The sequence below is a fragment of the Rhinolophus hipposideros genome (assembly GCF_964194185.1).
Source record: "Rhinolophus hipposideros genome assembly, chromosome: 10".
NCBI lineage: Eukaryota > Metazoa > Chordata > Mammalia > Chiroptera > Rhinolophidae > Rhinolophus > Rhinolophus hipposideros.
The window spans coordinates 85,476,209-85,500,807 of NC_138056.1; the positions used below are offsets into that span (position 1 = coordinate 85,476,209).

General features: G+C 41.8%; 1 protein-coding gene across 1 annotated transcript in view; it reads left to right on the forward strand.

The window, feature by feature from the left end:
- The window catches only part of TMPRSS4 (transmembrane serine protease 4), a gene marked incomplete at both ends in the record, with an annotated part of 34,814 nt that extends 13,797 nt beyond the window's left edge, over positions 1-21,017 (forward strand). The window contains 9 exons of the mRNA XM_081062749.1: positions 126-255; positions 6,214-6,318; positions 7,240-7,280; positions 9,448-9,607; positions 10,617-10,783; positions 18,782-18,880; positions 19,065-19,207; positions 20,576-20,725; positions 20,979-21,017. Coding sequence (XP_080918875.1) covers positions 126-255; positions 6,214-6,318; positions 7,240-7,280; positions 9,448-9,607; positions 10,617-10,783; positions 18,782-18,880; positions 19,065-19,207; positions 20,576-20,725; positions 20,979-21,017 — 1,034 coding nt within the window. The remainder of the gene's footprint in view (positions 1-125; positions 256-6,213; positions 6,319-7,239; positions 7,281-9,447; positions 9,608-10,616; positions 10,784-18,781; positions 18,881-19,064; positions 19,208-20,575; positions 20,726-20,978) is intronic.
- Positions 21,018-24,599: the final 3,582 nt, after the last annotated feature.

Consider the following 24,599-nt stretch of genomic DNA (forward strand, 5'->3'; position numbering starts at 1 on the left):
GGTTGAAAGGGTTGATGTTCTGTGATGCTCCCCAGGGTGGGGAGAGCTGGGCTGGTCTCTGACACATTCTGAGGGAGATGGGCCAGATAAGCCCTTGCAGCTGATCCAGCTTCCTCTCGTCCCAGTTCGCCTCTCCAGAGACCGATCTACCCTTCAGGTGCTGGACCCGGTCACGAGAAGCTGGGCCTCCGCCTGTTTTGACAACTTCACAGAAGCTCTGGCCCAGACAGCCTGCGGGCAGATGGGCTTTGACAGGTACCCAGCCCAAGCCATGGGAAGCTGTCACCTCACCCCTGTGACTTCTTTCATTCACTGTCTTCCTTCCTCTTTCCCCCTTCTTCCCCCTTTTCTTTTTCCTTTTCTCCTCCCTTCCAAAAATTATAGGTATGGACATCAGACAAAACTGCTTTGATCCCAGCACTTTCAGTTACAAGCAACATGAAATTCAGTCTCCTAAGCCTTGGTTTGCTCAAGAGCTAACTGGGGAAAGTAATGCCAGCTTCATGTGATGATTACGAGGTGCCAATGGGAGAATGTGTGCTACCCACCACACACAGAGTTCCAGCTCCTTTGCAATCCTCTCTTTTCCTTTGCTCCCTACTCCTCACTCTTTGTCTTTTCACAACACTGTCCCACCCCACAAGACAAAAATCTTATTTACTTATTCCAAATCCCATTGGTTAAAATTTGGTTTGAACAAACCTGGTTTCATTGGTGCTCGGTCAGCAATCCCAGCTCTTTCAGCATATTCAAAAGCAGTTCCAGATCTTCAATGATGAGAAAGTGTATAATTATAATAGGGGTAATTAGTAGTACATCTTTATATTCATGTGATCTTGACAAAAACCAAAAAGGTAGTTATGATTGTATCTATTTTAGGAATAAGTTCAGAGAAAGCAAGCAACTTGCTTGGGTAGTAACTAGGAGGGAGAGGGCTGGAATTTGTGCCTAAGTTTCCCTTATTCCTGGGCATCAGGAGTTCTAGAAGTGTTTCTGTTTCTAGGTTGGGTCAAGCTCTCTTCCCTCGAGGTTTCACCTATAAAGGAGGGGAGCTGAGACAATTGATCACGCAGAGAGCCTAACTAGAGAGAATGGTAAAGAACCCATGTATTCAGTTGCAGAGTAGGATAATGTCTCCCAGCAGACCCCAAACTTGAGAATTCTAAGAAACTGCAGGCAGAAATGATAAGTGCTAGGCTAACACCATCAGTCAATCACAGAACTCTCTCCCATCCATCCCTAAAGCAGTCTCAAGGTCCTTTTTCGATAAATACTCTAGACAGCCATTACTGATCCATCAGACCTATTTGCTTTCCTGCTCTCTCTGGTTGTCAGGCCTCCATGAGGTGTAACTCCCAGCACCCTATGGAGAGGATGCCCCACCACCTTCATTTTCCAGGGAAGGCTCACCTTGACGCTGCTATTCTCCCCTCCTCCAGCAGCCACCCCAGACCAGCCTTCTCACTACAGCCACCCCTCTTCCCTGCTGCAGTTCAGCCAACTGCAGAGTCAGCTGTACCCAGCACAGCAGGCTGCAGCTTGATTACAAAAATAGGGTGTCTCTAGGGGCTCTTAAGGTAATAGGCTCCTGGAATTTCTGTCCTCCTGACGCTCCTAAGACATCAAATCACTTGGCTCTTTTTTTTTTTTTATTAATTAATTTATTTATTAGTTTCAGGTGTACAAAACAAGGTAATACTTAGACGTTCATCATTTATATCCCTCATACTGTGAACCCCCCTCCCCCCATCCACTATCCCTCCGACCTCACACTGAACCATCACATTATATATATAAAATTATAGTTGGCATTCATTAATGTTTAGCTTCTGATGTACAATGCCATGATCAGGTATCCACAGTATCCCTGAGGTGGTCTCCCAAATAGGACGCATGTCCATCGGATACCCAACAAAATCTTTACAACATTATAGAATACCTTCCCCAAATTAATTTTCAAAAGAAAAACCCTGAGGCCATCTTGTGGTTACCAGCTGCTTCCAAATCCCTTCACCTTTCCCCTTATCCCCAACCCCCTCCCACACACCCATCTAACCACTCTCGGTTTTTTCTCTGCGTCCCCAAAACTGACTCTGATTAGTTCATTCACATAGTCTTTTCTTTAGATTCCATATATAAGTGAGATCATATGGTACTTGTCTTTCTCTTTCTGACTTATTTCACTTAACATAATGTTCTCTAGATCCATCCATGTTGCTGCAAATGATAAGATTTCTTTCTTCTTTATGGCTGCGTAATACTCCATTGTATAAATGTACCACAGCTTCTTAATCCAGTCATCTACCGATGGGCATTTTGGTTGTTTCCATATCTTGGCTATTGTGTAAAGTGCTGCAATAAACATAGGAGTGCATACAGATTTTTGAATTGGAGTTTTGGATTTCTCTGGGTAGATGCCTAGGAGTGGAATTACTGGATCATAGGGTAGTTCCATTTTCAGATTCCTGAGATACCTCCATACTGTTTTCCATAGTGGCTGCACTAATCTGCAGTCCCACCAACAGTGCACTAGCGTTCCCTTTTCTCCACATCCGCGCCAGCATTTGTTGTTTGTTGATTTATTGATAATAGCCATTTTGACTGGAGTGAGGTGGTATCTCATTGTGGTTTTTATTTGCATTTCTCTGATGGTTAGTGAGGTTGAGCATTTCTTCATATGTCTTCTTGCCTTCTGTATGTCCTTCTTAGAGAAATGTCTCCCCAAGTCCTCTGCCCATTTTTTAATTGGGTTGTTTGTTTTTTTGGAGTTGAGTTGAGTAAGTTTTTTATAGATTTGTGATATTAATCCCTTATCAGATATATCATTGGCAAATATCTTTTCCCATACAGTAGGATCCCTTTTTGTTTTATTGATGGTTTCCTTTGCTGTGAAAAAACTTTTTAGTTTGATGTAATCCCACATGTTTATTTTTTCTCTTACTTCGCTCGCGCGAGGGGATATATCAGTGAAAATCTTACTCCGGGTAATGTCCATGAAGTTTCTTCCTATATTTTCTTCTAGATATTTTATGGTTTCAGATCTTACATTTAAGTCTTTAAGCCATTTTGAATTTGTTTTTGTATATGGTGTAAGGAGGTGGTCCAGCTTCATTTTCTTGCATGTGTCCGTCCAGGTTTCCCAACACCACTTATTGAACAGACTATCTTTACCCCATCGTACATTCTTGCTTCCATTGTCGTAGATTAGATGGGCATATAGGCATGGATTTATGTCTGGACTCTCTATTCTGTTCCATTGATCTATGTATCTATTTTTATGCCAGTACCATGTTGTTTTGATTACTGTAGCCTTGTAGTATAGTTTGAAATCAGGTATCGTTATACCTCCCACTTTGTTCTTATTTCTCAAGATTGCTGAGGCTATCCGGGGTCTTTTATGGTCCCATATAAATTTTAGGATTATATGTTCTATTTCTGTGAAAAACGTCGTTGGTAGTTTGATAGGAATTGCGTTGAATATGTATATTGCCTTAGGCAGTATGGACATTTTAATTATATTAATTCTTCCTATCCATGAACATGGAATGTGTTTCCATCTATTTATGTCTTCTTTCATTTCTTTCTTCAGTGTTGTATAATTTTCTGAGTACAGATCCTTTACATCTTTGGTTAGATTTATTCCCAGATATTTTATAGTCTTTGGAGCAATTGTAAATGGAATTGTTTTTTTAATTTCTCCTTCTGCTATTTTATCATTGGTATATACAAATGCAACTGATTTCCGAATATTAATTTTATATCCTGCTACTTTACTAAATTCATCTATCAGTTCTAATAGTTTCTTGGTGGAGTCTTTAGGGTTCTCTCTATATAGTATCATATCATCTGCATATAATGATAATTTTACTTCCTCCTTACCAATTTGGATGCCTTTTATTTCTTTCTCTTGTCTGATTGCTGTGGCTAGAACTTCCAGCACTATGTTGAATAGAAGTGGAGAAAGTGGGCAACCTTGTCTTGTTCCTGATCTTAGGGGGAATGGTTTTAGCTTTTCCCCATTGAGTATGATGTTAGCTGTGGGTTTGTCATATATGGCCTTTATTATGTTAAGATATGATCCCTCTATTCCCACTTTCTTAAGGGTTTTTATCATAAAAGGTTGCTGTATTTTATCAAATGCTTTTTCTGCATCTATTGATATGATCATGTGATTTTTATTTTTCATTTTGTTAATGTGGTGTATCACATTAATTGATTTGCGGATGTTGAACCACCCCTGCATACCAGGGATGAATCCCACTTGATCATGGTGTATGATCTTTTTAATGTATTGCTGAATTCTGTTTGCTAATAATTTGTTGAGAATTTTTGCATCTATGTTCATTAGAGATATCGGCCTGTAGTTTTCTTTCTTTGTGGTGTCTTTGTCTGCTTTTGGGATCAGGGTGATAGTGGCTTCGTAAAAAGTGTTTGGGAGTCTTCCTTCCTTCTGGATTTTTTGGAAGAGCTTGAGGAGAATAGGTGATAATTCTTTTTTGAACGTTTTGAAAAATTCACCTGTAAAGCCATCTGGTCCAGGGCTTTTGTTTGTTGGGAGATTATTGATTACTGATTCAATTTCCCTGGTGGTAATCAGACTGTTCAGGCTTTCTGTTTCTTCTTGAGTTAGCTTTGGAAGGTTGTGCGCCTCTAGAAAATTGTCCATTTCTTCAAGGTTGTCAAATTTGTTGGCATATAGTTGCTCATAGTAATTTCTTACAATTTTTTGTATTTCTGTGGTGTCTGTTGTCACTTCTCCTCTTTCATTTCTGATTTTATTAATTTGGGTCCTCTCTCTCCTTTTTTTAATGAGTCTGGCTAAAGGTTTGTCAATTTTGTTTATCTTCTCTAAGAACCAACTCTTGGATTCATTGATCTTTTGTATTGTTTTTCTGGTTTCTATTTCATTTGTTTCTGCTCTGATCCTTATTATCTCCTTCCTTGTGCTCCCTTTGGGTTTATTTTGCTGTTCTTTTTCCAGATCCCTTATCACTTGGCTCTTGAGCCCTACAAAATCAAAGCTGGTCAGAAGTATTCATCAGGATGTAATCAGTGAACAGAGATTCACTTTCCTGGGACTGTCCATTTCTACCATTGTCCCTCCTTCTGGGTCTCAGATTTCTCTACTTTCCTTCTTCCGCCTGGGTAGGAGATACTTCTTGTCCCAGCACCAGAAAACCCTAGACATTTGAAATGTGAGGGATTCTAAAAATCAGCAGGTCCACCCATCATTTTATAGGGGGGAAAGCTGAAGCTTAGACAGGCCCAGAGAAGGAGTGTGACCTGCTAAGGTTACATATGAAGCTAGAGTCAGGGCCAGGACAAGCACCTCCGCCTTGAGGCCGCTTAACCCGAAAGCAAGGACTGCTAGATCCCACTGCAGGACCAGCCACTGCCGGGTCCCTCGCTGAGAGTTGAGAGTGTGCCGCTCATCCAGTGCCACGGCGTGGCCTGAGCCCTGCCCACAGAGCACGTGCTAGCTTGACTGGGTGAGGAGAGATGCAAGAGAAGGGAAAGAGGCAGATTCATAGTAAAGAAAAAGAAACAACCAAAAAGGTGGGATTAATCAGGGAAGTCTTCCTGCTGGGGGGAAGACTTAAACCCAAGATTTAAAAGAAGATAAATACCAATTGAGCAGAAAGAAAGAGGGAGGGTGGTACAAATGAGAGAAATATTTGCTTGGACTCATGGGAAGACTGATAAGACTGATATTGTACTGTCCTTTCTCCAAGAGGGCTATAAATGTACCTCCACTACCAAATTCAGACCGGGTGCCTTCTTTAGAGAACCAAATATCCACATTCCAGTTCCCTCCAAGCTGGGGGCAGCGAACCTGGATTCCTTTGCCTCCTTGTTCTCCTGTCTGTGAAGCAGTAGAAACTGCTGGGGCATTTGAAATTGGGACAGAGCTGGTAGTTAGGAAAGGGCATCCCTAACATTTCTCCACAGCTCTGCATTCTTGACCAGACTTCCTGGCCCAAGAAAGTAAGGCCGTGTGAGCATTGCGCCTAGAGCTGAGTCCTGGGATGCCAAAGGAATGTGTCTTATCATATAACAAAGCAGACACCCCCCTCACTAAGACCACCCCCACTCCCCTGCCATGCCCCACTGGGCGTTCTCTGCCACCCCATCTCCTGGGAGTGGGGGCTATTCCCACCATCTTGTTCTAAACTCCTAGCCCAACTCAGATCTCTCTCCCCCTCCCAACATGAGCAGCAAACCCACCTTCAAAGCTGTGAAGATTGGCCCAGACCAAGATCTGGATGTTGTTGAAATCACAGCAAATAGCCAGGAGCTTCAGGTGCGAAACCCAAGTGGGTAAGTGAAAAGACACCCCTGGGCCACAGAAGGCTCACAAATCAGTGTTGCAGCCAGCGCCGCCCCCCACCCCCACTCCTTGAACAGACGCAGCGAGGGGAATGTAAGCCAGACAACAGGAAGAACCCTGGCCAGGCAGATTGTTAGATAGCAACAACTCGAGAATCACATTTCTGAGAGATTTTCTGTGTTGACTTTTTTTTTCTAAAATACAATAGGCAGCAAAGTGTGCTGTCCACACCTTGGTGGCCTTTTCATCAGTCAAATAGCAAACAAAAAAAAATTTTTTTCCTACTGCTTTATGTTTCTTATTAAGCCCAACATGCAATATTCCAAAGGTCCCTTTGTCCTTCCTTGTCACTCACCCAGGCCAGAGTAAGACCATTCCACATTCTGAACTCTCCAGAACAGACTCTGCTTGGCCTTTGTCAATGGCCTGTTCCTATGCCTCACCACCCTGCATTAGAGCATGAATGAAAATGAAAACTATCCTGGCAGTAGAGTGGCTCAAAGAGGATGCTGGCTTCTTAACGTTCAAGGATATTACTAGTGCTGCTTATTTATTAAAGACTAAATCATGAAAAGGACAAGACAGGAGCAGAATGATCTTTTGCCTGAAAATCCATTGAAATCCCATTCTTCTTCTGTTTGGAAAACCCACAGAGCATCAGACACTGTTCCAGGCTCTGCTCTTTTCAATTTTACGCCGCCAAGAGCCCGGCTTGGCAGGGCCCAGCATACTGTAGATACTTACCAGTCTGGGCGGTGTTTAATCCCATCAAATTAAATCGAATTGAACTGTGTGGCAATGCAGTTTCTATGAAGTCCCCACTACGCAGGTTGTGTGTTTCCCAGGTGTTGGGAGGGGACTTGAATCAAAGGAGAGGCAGAAACCACAGGACCCCTGTGTTTCCCCTCCAGACCCTGTCTCTCAGGCACCCTGGTTTCCTTGCACTGCCTTGGTGAGTATGCCCCGTCTCTGAGGGTTTGGGCCCTGGGCCAGCAATGATCACGGAGGAAGAACTTCACTCTCATTCCTAAATCTCTCAGACTCTGAGTTTCACTTTGTTTTGTTCTGACCTTACTTCTTCGGGCCTTGGGTTTGTAAGTCAATGCTCCTTTAAATGGTTGACGTTAAGAGCTCCCTCCTACCACCCACACACCACAACACAACCTGAGAAGAGACCTGGGAGAGAGGGTAGGAAAACTGGAAAGGGCAAGATTGGGCTTCCACCCCTCCCCACCGGTCAGGGCACACATCACTTTTTTTTGTCACAATCACCACAATTATCCACATTCTTTGAACAGTTAGAATGTGTCTAGTGCTGTGAGGTGCTAGTTGGAAGTAGAAAACACCAGACAAGTGAAAGAATTGACCGCTATCCTCAAGAGCTTATAACTGAGCTAAGAGAGAGGTGAATGTGGAATGTACCAGACTGAGTAGTAGTCACAGCTGACATGCAGGGAGAGCTGCACAGGAAATCAGGAGACTTGGCCAGTAGTCCCACTGGTTTCCAGTGTGACCTTGAGTAATTCACCGGACCTCTCTAAGGTTCATCTTCCCAAGAAGCCCTTTAGTCCAACTGCCCAAGAGGATCCCAGGAGACCCCTGGCTCTACTAGAGGAGATAAGAAGAGAAAACAAGCAGTGGGGCCAGCTCATCCTATCGGCCTCAAGGGAGAAAAGCTGAGCAGAGCCCAGAAGGATGGCCGGAGGCTGGACAGCCTCAGAGGACGGTCATCATCACTGCCCCTGCAGTTGAGCAGCGTGTATGCTTCCACGGTGGGCGTGAAGACTTTTAGTCATTATCATCGGACTCCCATGGTACCTACTGTGTGGGAGCTGACACATGGTGACTAGTGAATGAATGAAGGAAGGAATAGTCACATCACCTGATGAGCTGTGCAGAATAGCACTGAAGTCACAAAGAGTCATAGACCTTCCCTTGAGGAGCCTTAGGTCTCACTGAGAAGACAAGACTGACGCATGACAACAATGAAAGGCTGGCCAACACCCAGGGCAGGCTATGGACATTCCAGAGAGGGAAATCCCCAGGGATTGGGGGCCAGGAGGCGGTGTCCAGCCTAAACACTGAAGAACAAGTTGTGGGCTCCAGGAGGGGAAAGACTATGTCTTATCCAGCACTTTCTTCCGAGCGTCCCTGAGACACATTAGGCACTCAGTACAAACGTGCTTAATGAATCAATGATTTAGATATATAGGAGATGAGACAGTATCTCACAGACAGGGGCTTCCTTGGGCAAAAGCAGAATGACTTTTCAGAGAGCTACAAGCAGAGCGATTTGGCTAGGTGGAAACTTTATGGAAGGGCAGCAGGAGGCTGTCAGGAAGAGTTTAAAGTCTACCCTACACACCAAGGGGGGTGCTAAGGGGCTTTTGAGTGAGGTGGCGTTTAGAAAGCACTGTTTGGAGTGAGATGGTGTCTGCAAAGCCCCTGGCTAGCGGAGGCCCGGAAAGTGTGGTAGCCTTTCTCTTGTAGAAGCCATTGTGGCAGTGACTGCCAGAGGATTGAAAATGCTGATAACAGAGCAGGAAGGTGGAAGAGGAGGTTTTTACAAAAGTTCAAGGGTCAGATATGAAAACCGGGACAGTGGGATTTCAAAGAGAGAATAGGATGTCAAATTGACAGACTCACTCAGCAGAGAGGAAAGGGACTTGGAAAAAGGTGAGTTTTGGATGGGAAGACCCACTTTCTAAAACTTTCTTCCCACTTCCAGCTCCCAAAGCAGCCATCAGATACCCTGTTTACTGTTACTCAGTGGAAATGGTTTGGGGACATTCCACCTGGGAAAGACTTTCATAATTCTGTAGCACTGTCTAGTTTGAGGGTCATAAATTCCCAGCACAATGGATACACCCACGTTCACAGTATCAATTACCAAGCACATCTTAAGCTGAACAAAAAGAAAAGGGAGACTGACGGAAAGCCTGTGAACACTCAGTATCTCCCCATGAATCATTCAAGACTGGCCTGGTATTCTTCACCACCACCACCCCAGGTCCCAGTCATAACAGCCTGCTCAGGAGGGACTTTGGGCTCTAAGGAGAGGAGGCACCGTCCCCCAAGAGGCTGACTCCTGCTTTCTCCTTCCTTCCTACTGAGCCCAGCCTGTGGGGAGAGCCTGAAGGCCCCCCGGGTGGTGGGAGGGCAGCAGGCCTTTGTGGATTCCTGGCCTTGGCAAGTCAGTATCCAGTACAACAGACGACACATCTGTGGAGGCAGCATCCTGGACCGCCACTGGATCCTCACAGCAGCTCACTGCTTCAGGTAAGGCTCCTGCTGCGAGGAGGCCTTGCAGGGGACCCTACCCATGGAGGGGCCTGAGTCCCGAGGGCCCTCATCTCCTGACTTGCGTTCTGATGCCCTTACTCCCTCTACTCACCCACCATGTCCCAGGGTGTTTCCACCCCAATGAGATGCTGGACATGATGTCCTTTATTAGGCATTGGGGGTCTGAGCAGAGGGTGGTGGTCACCAAGTTTGACGTCTTCCGGGTGGGAAGCCATCAGATACCCAGTGTCCTCAGTCCACCCCCATGTCATTCACACCACAAAAGCTCTTCCCATCTGTCTGGAGTTCCAAGAACTCTCTCCCTATTTGCTAGTCTTCTAGGAAGTGGTTCTAGGGTCCAGAATCATTGCCACTCCTTTGCTATATACAGAAACTTTTTTAAAAGTATAGATTTCCTTAAAGACCAACAGAGAGAGGCCTGCCCACCTTTTGGGGGAAGGACCACTCTCAGGCTTTCTTCACTTTCATTCATTCAACAGCTGATGAGTACCTACTAGGTACCAAGCATTAAGCCCCATTATTGTCTTAGAGGAACTCACAGTCTAGGCCAGTGATTCTTAACCTTTTTAGAGAATATGACAAGAGCTATAAATCCTTTCCTGGAAAATCACCCCTGCACACTAAGCTGTGTCTGGTGTTGGGAGGAAGAAAGACAAGTACATAATGTAACTGACCACAATATAAGTACCACACGAGTAACAGCGATAATGAAAAGCATTGGAAGAGACAGTGCCAGAGCCCCATAGCTCAGGGATTGGGAACAGCCTCTTCTCCAACCCTCCAGTTAGTTTTCTTGGGCAGGTTTCACTGGGGGAAAAGGATCTAATTCCCTTTTAGAATTTGGCCTGTGGTAGGTGGTTCCTCAGATTGCCCCTTCCCCACCATCCGCGCCTCCATCATCTGTACCTCCTAAGGAAGAACCCAGCCTTTGAGAAAGCCTACTCGTGCATGGCCTGGGCCTGAACTCCACTGTCTCTGCCCCCAGGAAGTATCTAGATGTGTCCAACTGGAAAGTAAGGGCTGGCTCAGACAAATTGGGCAACTTCCTGTCCATGCCTGTGGCCAAGATCTTTGTCACTGTGCTCAACACCACGTACCCCAAAGAGAAAGACATTGCTCTCGTGAAGCTGCAGTACCCACTCACATTCTCAGGTGAGAGGTGGTACCTGGGAACAGAACCCCTTAGGTCAGGTGATACTCTCACTAAGTGGTCTTGGGCTCATCACTTCTCCTCTCAAGACCTCAGTTACCCATTTGTTTCCAGCAAATATTATCAACCTAATATCACTGATGCCATGAGGCTGCCTCAAGCTGTCTGAGCTTCTTCAGAGATCTGTTTTCTCCATGTGGAGTACCTCAAGTACGATCATCGATATCCAATCTTGGAGTTGTGAGATCATCTCGTCAATGCTCCAACCCCGAACAATGCCAAGAGCCCACACAATATTCCTGTCAAGAGGTCCTCGTGCCCATTTGTTCTCTTCCAGGGCAAGGAGCTCATCACTGTTAAGACAGCCCATAAAATCTTTGAATAGCTCTGTTAGATGACTCATGCTTATATGGGATTGTATTTAGATCAGCATTTCCAACTATTGGTTCCACAGGACATTGGTCCCTTGGGGAAAAGAGGGTTCTATTATCAAATAAGTTTGGGAAACATTTTTATACATTAGCTCTCTTCTTGGAGCACATTAGTGTATTACAGATGTAAGAAGTTTTAAAACATTTTTTTAAATAATGTTTTATTGTGTTTATCCCACATTGTCATTTTTTAAATTTTTAATTATAGTTGATATTCAATGTTATTTTATATTAGTTTCAGGTGTACAGCATCTGGTTAAACATTTATATAATTTATGAAGTAATCCTCCTGATAAGTCTAGTACCCATCTGACACCATACATAGTTATTATAATATAATTGACTATATTCCCTAGGCTGTACTTTGCATTTTTGTGACTATTTTGTCATTACCAATTTGTACTTCTTAATCCCTTCACCTTTTTCATTCAGCACCCCCAACCCCACTCCCATCTGGCAACCATCAGTTTGTTCTTTGTATCTATGGGTCTGTTTCTGTTTTGTTTGTTCACTTATTTTGTTCTTTAGATTCCACATATAAGTGAGATCATATGGTATTTGTCTTTCTCTTAGCAAAATACCCTCTATGTCCATCCATGTTGTCACAAATAGTAAGATTCCATTCTTTTATATACGTACCACCTCTTCTTTATCCAATTGTCTATTGATGGGCACTTAGGTTGCATCTGTATCTTGGCTATTATAAATAATGTTGAAATGAATACAAGCATACATACATCTTTTCAGAGTTTTTGGTTTTTTTAAGGGGGGCACAGCTCACAGTGGTGCATGAGGGGATCGAACCCGCAACCTTGGTGCTATGAGCATCACACTCTAACCAACTGAGCTAACAGACCACCCCCATATATCTTTTCAAATTAGTGTTTTGGATTTCTTTGGATAAATACTCAGAAGTAGAATTGATGGGTCATATGTTAGTTCTAGATTTAATTTTTTGAGGAACCTCCATACTGTTTTCCATAGTGGCTGCACCAATTTGAAATCCCATCAACAGTGCACAGGGCTCCCTTTTCTCCACATCCTCGCCAACACTTGTTGTTTGTTGATTTACTGATGACAGTCATTTTGACCGGTGTGAGGTGATATCTCATTGTGGTTTTAATTTGCATTTCTCTGATTAGTCACTTTGAGCATCTTTTCATATGTTTATTGGCCATCTGTATGTCCTCTTTGGAGAAATGTTTCTTCAGGTCCTCTGCCTATTTTTAAATTGGGTTGTTTTTGGGTTTTTTGGTGTTAAGTTCTTTGAGTTCTTTATAAATTTTGGATATTAACCCCTTTTCAGATGTATAGTGATACATGGCAAATATATTCTTCCATTCAAAAGGCTGCCTTTTTGTTTTGTTCATGGTTTCCTTTGCTGTGCAAAAACTTTTTAGTTTAATGTATGCCCATTTGTTTATTTTTTTCTTTTGTTTCCCTTGCCCGAGAAGATAGATCAGAAAAAATATTACTAAGAGCAATGTCAAAGAGTTTACTGCCTATGTTTTCTTCTAGGAGTTTTATGGTTTGGAGTCTTATATTTACATCTTTAATCCATTTTTAGTTTATTCTTGTATATGGTGTAAGAAAGTGGTCTAGTTTAATTTTTTTGCATGTATCTGTTCAATTTTCCCAACACCATTTGTTGAAGAGACTGTCTTTACCCCATTGTATATTCTTGCTTCCTTTTTCATAGATTAATTGACCATATAAGAATTGGTTTATTTCTGGGCTCTTTGTTCTGTTACATTGACCTATGTGTCTGTTTCTATGCCGGTACCTGCTGTTTTTATTACTATAGGCTTGTAGTATAGTTTGATATCAGGTAGTGTGATACCTTCGACTTTGTTCTTCTTTCTCAACATTACTGCAGCTATTCAGGGTATTTCATGGTTCCACAGAAATTTAGGATTATTTGTTCTAGTTCTGTGAAAAATGCCATTGGTATTTTGATAGGGATTGCATTGAATCTGTACATTGTATTGGGTAGTATGGACATTTTAACTATATTAATTATTCCTATCCATGAGCACAGCAAACTGAGGTCTGACAATTAAGTTTGCGAACTCATCCTAGAAAAAGTGCTACATACTTTATTGTTGAATATCACTACAGTCACCTTCGAAGTACTCCCCTTGGGAAGCTATGTACTGATGCCAGAAACTAGTCCACCTTTCAAAGCAATTTTGGAACTCTTTTTCTGGAATGGCCATCAGAGCTATCGTCATATTACCCTTGATGTACTGAATATCATCAAAATGTCTTTCTTTCAAAATTTCCTTTATCTCTGGGCAAAGAAAGAAGTCATTTGGGGCCAGATCAGGTGAGTATGGAGGGTGTTCCAATACAGTTATTTATTTACTGGCTAAAATTCCCTCATAGACAGTGCCGTATGAGCTGGTGCATTGTCGTGATGTAAGAGCCATGAACTGTTGGCGAAAAATTCAGGTCATCTAACTTTTTCATGCAGTCTTTTCAGCACTTCCAAATAGTAAACTTGATTAACTGTTTGTCCAGTTGGTACAAATTCATAATGAATAATACCTCTGATATCAAAAAAGTTTAGCAACAAGTTCACAAACTTAATTTTCAGAACTTTGTTTCCATTTGTTTGTATCTTCTTCAATTTCTTCAATGTCTTATAATTATCTGAGTACAGGTCTTTTACATATTTGTATAAATTTATTCCTAGGTATATTTTTATGCAATTGTAAATGGGATTTTTTTCTTAATTTCTCTTTCTGATAGTTTATTATTGGTGTATAAAATGTTAATTTTGTATCCTGCTATTTTATTGAATTCATTTATCAGTTCTAACAGTTTTTTGGTGGACTCTTTAGGGTTCTCTCTATATAATATTATGTCATCCACAAATAATGACAGTTTTACTTCTTCCTTTCCAGTTTGGATGCTTTTTATTTCTTTTTCTTGTCTGATTGCTGTGGCTAGGACTTATAGCTTTTCCCCATTGAGTATGATGTTAGCTGTGGGTTTGTCATATATGGCTTTTATTATGTTGAGGTATGCTCCTTCTATTCCCATTTTGCTGAGAGTTTTTATCATAAATGGATGCTGGACTTTGTCTAACATTTTTTCTATATCTATTGATATGATCATATGATTTTTATCCTTCATGTTGTTTATGTGGTGTATCACATTAATTGATTTGCTGGTATTGAACCAACATTGCATCCCAGGAATAAATCTCACTTGATCATGGTGTATGATCTTTTAAATTTATTGCTGAATTCAGCTTGCTAATGTTTTGTTGAGGATTTTTGCATCTATGTTCATCAGGGATATTGGCCTATACAGTTTTTTTTTTTTTGTAATATCTTTGTCTGGTTTTGGAATCAGGGTAATAGCAGCCTCATAAAACGAGTTTGGGAGCCTTTCCTCCTCTTCAATTTTTTGGAATAGTTTGAGAAGGATGGGTGTTAATTCTCCTTTGAATGTTTGGTAAAATTCACCTGTGATGCCATCTGGTCCAGGACTTTTGTTTGTTGAGAGTTTTTTTTATTACTGATTCAATTTTGTTGGTAGTAATTAGTCTATTCAGATTTTCTGCTTCTTCTTGATTCAGTCTTGGAAAATTGCATGTTTCTAGGAACTTATTAATTTTTTCTTGATTGTCCAACTTGTTGGCATATAATTGTTCATAATATTTTCTTATAATTCTTTGTCTGTGGTGTCAGTTGTCACTTCTCCTCTTTTGTTTCTGATTTTGTTTATTTGGGTCCTCTCACTTTTATTCTTGATGAGCCTGGTTAAAGGTTTATCAATTTTGTTTATCTTTTCAAAGAACCAACTCTTGGTTTCATTGGTCTTTTGTATTTTTTTTTTTACTATATTTTCTTTATTTCTGCTCTGATCTTTATTGTTTCCTTCCTTCTACTCACTTTGGGCTTTGTCTGTTATTCTTTTCTGTAGTTCTTTTAGGTGTAAGGTTATAATATTTACTTGAGATTTTTCTTATTTCTTGAGGTAAGCCTGTATTGCTATGAATTTCCCTCTTAGTACTGCTTTCACTGTGTCCCATAGATTTTGGGTTGTTGTGTTTTCATTTTCATTTGTCTGAAGATATTTTTTATTTCTTCCTTGATCTCATTGTTAACCCATTTATTGTTTGGTAGCATGTTATTTTGCCTCCATGTGTTTGTGTGTTTTTCCTTGTAATTGATTTCTAGCTTCATACCATTGTGGTCAGAGAAGACGCTTGATGTAATGTCAGTCTTCTTAAATTTATTGAGACTTGTATGTGGCCTCACATGTGGTCTGTCTTGGGAAACCTTTCAAGTGCTCTTGAAAAGAATGTATATTCTGCTGCTTTGGGGTGAAATGCTCTAAAAATATAAATTAAATCCATCTGGTCGAATTTGTCATTTAAGACCACAGTTTTCCCATTGACTTTCTGTCTGGAAGATCTATCCATTGATGTCAACGGGGTGTTAAAGTTCCCTACTATGACTGCATTACTGTCAATCTCTCCCTTTATGTCCATCAATATTATTTGTTTTATATATTTGATGCTCCTATATTGGGTGCATAAATGTTTACAAGCGTTACATCCTCTTAGCAGATTGATCCCTTTATCATGAAATGTCCTCCTTTGTCTCTTATTATAGCCTTTGTTTTAAAGTATATTTTGTATGATATAAGTATAGCTAACTCAGCTTTTTTTTTTTTTTTTAATTTCCATTTCTTGTTCCATCCCTTTACTTTCAGTCTGTGCATGTCTTTCAATCTGAAACAGGTCTCTTGTAGACAGCCTAAGTAAGGGTCTTGTTTTCTTATCTACTCAGCCACCCTATGTATTTTGATTAGAGCATTTAATTCATTTGCATTTAAAGTGATTATTAATAGGTACATAGTCATTGCCATCTTATTATTCATAGTTATGGGTTTTTCCCTCCTTCTTCTTAAAGAAATCCAGTTAACATTTCTTGTAATACTGGTTTGATGGCGATAAACTCCTTTAGTTTTTACTTTTCTGGGAAGTTCTTCATCTCTCCTTCAACTTTAAATAGTAGACTTGCTGGGTAGAGTAATTTTTGTTGTAGGTCCTTGCTTTTCATCATGTTGAATATTTTGTGCCAATCCCTTTGGACCTGCAAAGTTTCTGTTGATAAATCAGCTGACAATTTTATGGGAGCTTCCTTATAGGTAAGTAAATGCTTTTCTCTTACTGCTTTTAAGATTTCCTCTTTGTTTTTAACATTTGCCATTTTAACTATGATGTGTCTTGGTATGGGCTTCTTTGGGTTTATTGTGTTTGGGACTCTCTCTGCTCCTTAGACTTGTATGTCTGTTTTCTTTGCCAGGTTATGGAAGTTTCCAGACATTATTTCTTCAAATAGGTTTTCAATCTCTTACTCTCTCTCTTCTCCTTCTAGTACCCCTATGATGTGAATGTTGTTATGCTTGGTGTTATTCCAGAAGTCCTTTAAACTATCCTCATTTTTTAAATTCTTTTTCCTTTTTGCTGTTCCAGTTGGGTGTTTTCTGATACCTTGTTTTCCAAATAGCTGATCCAGTCCTCTGCTTCATCTAATCTGCTGTTGATTTCTTCTAGTACATTCTTCATTTCAGTTATTGTATTCTTCATTTTCGACTAATTCTTTTTTTATAGTTTCTATATTTTTCTTTATTCTTACTATCTCTTTTTTGAAGTTCTCACTAAGTTCACTGAGCATCCTTATAACAAGTGTTTTGAACTCTGAATCTGGTAGAATTGCTTGTCTCCATTTAGTTTAGTTCTTTTTCTGGAGTTTTCTCCTATTCTTTCTTTTGGGGCATATTTATTTGTTTCCTTATTCTGTCTGCCTCTCTGTGTTTGTTTCTATGTATTACATAGATCTGCTGTGTCTCCCAGTCTTGGCACAGTGGCCTTATGTAGTAGGTGACCTGTGGGGCTCAGAGGCACAGTCTCCCTAATCACCTGAGCTGGGTGCTCCAGGGGTGTCCCTTGTGTGGATTGTGTGTGCCCTCCTGTTGTAGTTGATACTTGATTGCTGTTGGCATGTCAGTGTGTGGGATTGACCCTCAGGTTGACTAGCTTTGAGGATTGGCGATGAACACAGCATATGAGCTACCGTTTGGGACTGACCCCATGGAGCGGGATTTGTCCCAGTGGGCTCTGATGCTTGCCGAGATCACCCTTTGGGTGTGCCACTTGTGAGGCTAATCAGATTGTGCTCTGTTGTGGTCTGAAATTGGCCACTGGATGTGTTGCTTCTGGGGCCTCTTGGGAGGGACTCTAGTACAGGCCATGGTCACCCACTGCCTGTGATCAGCCCGGCCCTAGCTGGTAGAATTACTAAGTGATCAGTGATTTGTAGCTGCCTATGCTGGACCTGGAGGTATGTAGGAAAGGCCATGCTATGAACAGGCCAGCTGCCACAATTACCATGCCTGGGGCAGTTCGGCAAAAGGCCTGCCACCACCTACCTGCTTTCTGTAAGTCTCAGCCACTGAAAGAGCTTCTGGTAGTATGCAACTTTGATGAGAGTGGGTCTCAGGGAGTTATCAGGGTGGGGTGATCACCAGGTTAATGCAGATTTGGCAGCAGTGTTGAGCCTGGAGCTACTCAGCATAAAGCACAGGGCACACTGAGGCCAGCTGCCAGTAGCTCGGGTCCTGCGGACTTTTGAGAGTTTTTTAAGAAAGACTGCAGCATGGGCCGAGGCTGGTTGCTTGCCACCAAAAAAGCCCCTGGTAGTGCATGAGTTGGGTGAGTCAGAGTCTCAGGGAGTCATCAAGGTGGAGTGAGTGGGGTTCACCAGGCTAATGCAGAATCAGATTTACTCATTTTTGGAGGCGGGCTTAACACAGGGACAATAGCAGCTGTTCCTCGAGCCCTCACCCTGAAACCGCACAACTTAGTTTCTCCCTTTATGTCTCTGGAACCTCTGGAGCTGCTGTCCCTCCACTGGAGTTCACAGTGACTGCCTGTGAACATGTGAGTCTGTGTGTGGGTCCTTTAAGAGGATGCTTAGGTTTCCAGCAGCCTTCTGTTTCACACAGGAGATGGAATCCCTGCTGATCTTCATAGCCAGATGTTTGGGGGCTCTTCTTCCCAGCACTAGTGCTCTGGATTGGGGAGCATGTTGTGGGGCTGGGACCCTCTGCTCCTCAGGGGGAGCTTCAGCAGCTGAGATATCCCTCCCAATTCTCAACTGCCACACGTAGGTGTGAAGCCAGCCTGTTTCACATCTCCACCCCTCTTACTAGTCTCCACATGACTTCTTCTTTCTATCCTTAGTTATAGGACTCCTGTTTAGTTATTCTTCAGATGGTTCTCCAGGTTGACTTTTCTATAATTTAGTTGTAATTTTGATGTGGTCATGGGAGGGGGCAAGCATAGTGTTTACCTACTCCACCATCTTGACCAAAATTCAATCCACATTTTCTGAATTTATTTGACCACAGAACCCTTTTTCTCATGCCACTTCTATTAACATCCCATGGAATGTGTGTTATAGAAATGCTAGTATCAACACTTTCAGAAGGCTTAGCCACAAGCCTCTTCTGAACATTGGGTCCCCTCTTCCTCTCTGCTCCTGGCAGACACAGTCAGGCCCATCTGCCTGCCCTTCTCTGATGAGGAGCTCACTCCAGCCACCCCGCTATGGGTCATCGGATGGGGCTTTACAGAACAGGGTGGAGGTAAGTCCAGGGCTCAGAACCACAGGCCAGAGGGAGCAGCTCTCAGAGGTGATAAGGAGGACCATCCTTCAGAAAAACCCACCCTAGAGGTACAAGCACCAAGGTGCCAGGCAACCCCAAAAATTATCCTGGGCTGGGAGTAAAAGGCAAGGATGGAAATGTGAGTGTGTTTTCAATCTCTCAGGGAAGATGTCTGATACACTGCTGCAGGCATCAGTCCAGGTCATTGACAGAACTGAATGCAATGCAGAGGATGCATACCAGGGGGAAGTTACCAAGGAGATGCTGTGTGCAGGAATCCCGGGGGGCGGCGTGGACACCTGCCAGGTGAGGCCTCCACGGATCATGAGGGAATTTTGTGGATAGGGACATAGGTCCTAGAAAAATGAGAAAGTTCAAAGGCCGAATGCCCCACATGAACTCGTGCATATGGTAGGCAATCAGTGTGTGATGAAGAGAGGACGGGAGAGATTGAGGGAAGGAAAGGTTATAGTTAGATAAAGATATAGGAATGGATGGATGGATGGATGGATAAATGGAAACAAGCAGAAAAGTTTTAAATTTATACACATTTCACATACAAAGATGATGATGTTACCCTCCCTACTCACCCTTGCTTCCCATCATCTACAGGAGTATGAGTCCCTTGAGGGCAAGAACCCCAGGTCAGTTTTACCTATAACTGTCTTCAAACTGCTGAACGACACAAGAGAAATTCCATCTCATACTAGATGAGTCCTGGATCTCTAGCCCCATACCCACTGACCAATTCCTGAATACATTCTCATTTCCTCCACCCCCAGAGGATCTTCTGAGCCATTCTAATTAAAACCCCTAACCCATTTCCCACTCCTATTCTCAGTCATTCAATTTTTTCACTCAAGAGGCATTTCTTAGTCATCTTTTGAATGCAAGATAAGTGCTGGACTTTGGAGACAGTGTCTTCCCTCAGGAAGCTCACAGTGGGGTGTGAGGAAGATGCATAAAGGTAGTTTGGCCACAGTATTATTGGATTCTTAGACAAGAAGCCTGAAGAGCTAGTAAGACAGACACCCAAATAAGTGCACTTTTTACTAACATTTTCTCGTCTGTGTTGTCATTTGCTGTTTGTTCTCTCTCTGTCTCTCTCTCTCTGTGTCTCTCTCTGTGTCTCTCTCTTCTCTCTCTCTCTCTCTCTCTCTCTCTCTCTCTCTCTCTCTCTCTCTCTCTCTCTCTCTCTCTCTTCATTTGGTTCTAAGCCCCCTGAAGGCAAGGATCTTTGTTCTTTTCATTGATTGAATCCCAACTGTCTAGAACAGTGCCCAGCATGAAGTAGGCACTCCATAGGTGAATAAATTTGGGAAATACGAGGTTAAACAAAGATAACCAGGCTTCATTACTGTAGGACTCCTTAGGGCCTTCAATCTGCTTGTATGAGTTGCAGATCTCTGAGAGAGAGGGCTATAGGCACACCTATAACCTACTTGGCTTCCCACAGAATCCTTTTGCCCCAAAAGGGAAGGGCATTCTAGGCTGCAGGAGCAGTATGAGCAAAGGGATTGAGGTATGCCAGCAGAGAGTGCTGGGGGAGTGCAGGAGAACAGATGAGCCAATGCAGGGAGGGGAAGAAGGAGAAACCTAACCCTCCACCCCACCCTACCCCTCCATCCCACTCTACCTGCCCTCCCCAGCAGTCCCTGTTCTGCCCTATTACAGGGTGACAGCGGCGGGCCCCTAATGTATCACTCTGACCTGTGGCAAGTAGTGGGCATCGTGAGCTGGGGCTATGGCTGTGGGGGCCCGAGTACCCCCGGAGTATACACCAAGGTCACAGCCTATCTCAACTGGATCTACAATGTCCGGAAGGTGAGCATGTTTTCCCTACCTGTTGTGACCCCCCCCCTCCTTCCTCTACTCTTAGGATACAAAATCATCCTTAGATTTGATTTAAGTGGCTCTGAGACAAGTCTTTACATCCCAAATAATTTTCCCTGCCAGTAAGTGACAGCCTGAGATTCCATCATTAAGACCTGAAATTACTTAGATCAGAGATTCCCATTAAATGTAAATACCTTAGAATATGGGACATACGCAGCTTTATCATTCTATTCTTCAGCAGAATGAGACTATCAGATACTTTCCAGAGAACAGATTGTGATGAGAAGGATGGTGGAAAGACTTATGAGATTTCCCTAGAGGGTAGAGAAAGGAGAAAAACTTCAGAAAAGGAAGATTAATATTGTAAGTGTCACTGCTTTGTCCACTTTCAAATCATCTGACTCTCTGTGTTGGTCTCTTATTCTAGTCTGAGCCATGATGCCACTGCCACTCTTCGGTGCTGGAAACTGCTTCCCCTCTGCCCTGCTTACTTGGGTATCCCCCAGAAGCCAGACACAACACAAGAACCCCCTTGGGCATACCTCTCTGCCCTCAGCCTCAGCATTTCTTGTACAGCAAAGGGCCTCCATTCCTGTAAGAGACCCCATAGCCCACAGACACTCAAGAGGAAGTCAGCAGCCCCAGCTCAGCCACCCCTGGTGCTTCCAGCATCCCAAGGAGAGAGACACAGCCCACTCAACAGGCCAGCCTCTGGATTAAGGTCTCAGAAGGCACTGCTAAGCCATGACGGAATATTCCCACTCTACTGAATAAAAGTTGGCTTTCTGGTGAGAGCCCAGATCACTAAGAGCTGGAATGGAGCGAGGTAAGCATCTGAGCCACCTCTCTCCTTCTCCGCCCATCCCAGAGCCTACCCAAGCAAGAAACCAATTGTAATGTAAAATGCAGTGTCCTGCTGTTGGCACATCTACTGTACTTACTGTTGTTACTGTTGTTACCTCTATGGCTACTTTTATTGAACAGGTATGTGAAGTAGTTGACATAGTCTGACTGGGCTGCTTAATAAAAACTAAACTAGGAGTATTGAACTACGACCTTTATTTTGGGGCCTGGGTATGAACAGGTCCTGGGGAGACAATTGATTCTCAGACAAGAGGATTAGGAAAAAGGATACCCAAAGACCAGAGCTGCTGTGTGGAAGCAATAGTGAACTGCCGACTAGGGAAGCCAGGGTGAGAAAATCTCCTTCCCACACAGGCCTTCTCCCATTGCCCTCCTCCCCTTCCTCCTGCCTGTGATCTCAGCCATGAGCCAGAGATAACCTATGGCTTGGGAGGGAGATGATTTGGGTGACATTAAGTCATGGCTTCCCAAGTATCTGGAAAGAGATATTGCACCTCTGAGTCTTAACTTCTACCTAGAGATCGTGGATGTGGTTTTTATCATTTGTTTAATAAAAAAAGAGAAAAAAGTAATTTATCACCTGCTAAGTATGAGTGGTTCCCAAGCTGGGTTCTGAGATGTAAGTTGCTGCACTCAGAGAAGTAAGCTACGTGGACTTCTCTGGCCACTGCATGGAAGCCCACGTATTCTGAGGATCCTCTTGCTATAGTTGAGTTCAGATCCTAGGTAAAATATATTTGTTAATGCCTTATTAAGTTCTTAGGAAATAATACAAATCCTCACAGGCAAATAAATAAATAAATAAATAAATAAATAAATAAATAAATCCATCAGAATCATGAGCTGAAACTAAGGTGGAAATCTGGAAGCAACAGCTAAGTAAAATCTTGGGATGCCCTAAGGACAAAGACCTATATGAAGGCTGAGATCAGAACTAAACCAGACCCACTGCAGGGAGGGGAGCTGAACCTCGAATTCTCATGTGAAGCAGAGACAACTGAAGGGAGTAAATGTGGATCCAGGTGGCAGATATAATGGAGGAAGAAAACATCTCAAATTTAGATTCTTAGGATTCCCACAGACCCTCCAAATATGAGTTCACAATAAAAGATCACCCAATTTTTTAAAAAAGGAAAAAAATCAACCATGAATAAGAATCACATTTAGTATCCCAAGGACTTCAGATGTTAGAATCATCAGATAATTATTAGGTTGGTACAAAAGTAATTGCAGTTTTTGCAATTATTTTGAACCTTTTAAACCACAATTATTTTTGCACCAACCTAATATAATAACTATAGAATATGTCTATGTACCAGATACTATTTAAATGCTTCATTGTATGCTGATTCATTTAATACTCACAAATCTATGAAATAAGTACTGTTCTTATCCTCATTTTGCAGATAAAAAATCTGAGCCACAATAAGGTTAAATACCTGCCTAAGGTTACATATTGGTAAATGAAAAATGAGAATTCTGATTCCAGAGTTTATGCTATAAATTACCAATTATAAGACCTCCAACATGATAAAAGTTTGTAAGGTCTTTAAATAAATTTAAAATTGATAGTTTTCCACATTTTAAAATTATGTTTAAATTGTGGTAAAATAGACATAAAATTTACCATATTAACTTTTTTTAAGTATATAGTTTAATGGTATTAAGTATATTCATGTTTTTGTGCAACCATCACCACCATTCATCTCCAGAGCTATTTTCACATTGCAAAATTAACATTCTATAACCATTAAACAATAATCCCCCGTTCCTCCTTTCTGCCATCCTCTGGCAGACCCCCTTCTACTGTCTGTCTCTATGAATATGACTACTCTAGCCACCCCATATAAGTGGAATCATACAGAATTTGCCTTTTTGTGTCTGACTTATTTCACTTAGCACAGTGTCTTCGAATTTCATCCATGTTGTAGCATGTGTCAGAAATTCACCCTTAATAAGGCTGAATAATATTCCATTATTTATACCGCAATTTTTTTTTCCATTCATCCATCAATGAAGATCTGGGTTCCTTCCACTCTTGGCTATTGTGAATAATGCTGCTATGAACATGAGTGTGCAAATATCTCTTCAAGATTTTACTTTCAATTATTTTGGATATATACCCAGAAGTGGAACTGCTGTATCATATAGTAATTCTATTTTAAAGTTTTTATTGTTTCCCATAATGGCTGCACCAGTTTACATTCCCAGCAACAGTACATAAAGTCTCAAATTTCTCGACATTCTCATCAACACTTGTTACTTTCTGTTTTAAAAAAAAAAGTGGATATTTTAATAATCAAGCAAAATGACAGGCAGATTTGAAGAACTAAATAGAACTCTTAGGAATAAAAAATGTAATTACTAAAATGAAAAGCTGCATGTTTGGGGTAAACAACATTTAATACATAAAGAAAGAATTGGAAGATAAATTGAAGAAGTTACTGTTTGCAGCAGAAAGAGATAATGAGATTAAAAATATGGAAACAAGGCTAGGAACAATGGAAGATAAAATGATAAGGTATAGCATAGACACTTAGAGCTTCAGAGGGAGATAATAGAAAGAATGAAAGAGAGACAATATCTAAAGAGATAACAGATGAGAATTCCAGAACTGATTAAAGGCAGGAATCTTCAGATAAAGCATATGCCACCATTCTGTATACCCCTACAACCAAGGTGGAAACATTAAAATAAATTCTCACCTAGTCTCACTATAGTGAATTTTCAAAACACCACAAATGAATAAATAAAAAACAACCTTGTTAAAGCAGCCAAAGAGAAAAAACTCCAGATCACCTACAGTACCAAAAAGTTACTGCAATTAGACTAACAGCAACTTCTCCACAGCATTAAAGGAGCTAGAAGACAGGAAAATTGTATCTTTAGTGTGCCAAGAGATAATAATGATCAATCAAGAATTGTGAACCCTACAAAAGTATCTTTCAAGAATAAAGGGACGTCATAGGAATGGTGGCAGCGAGGTGGTCTTCTTGAG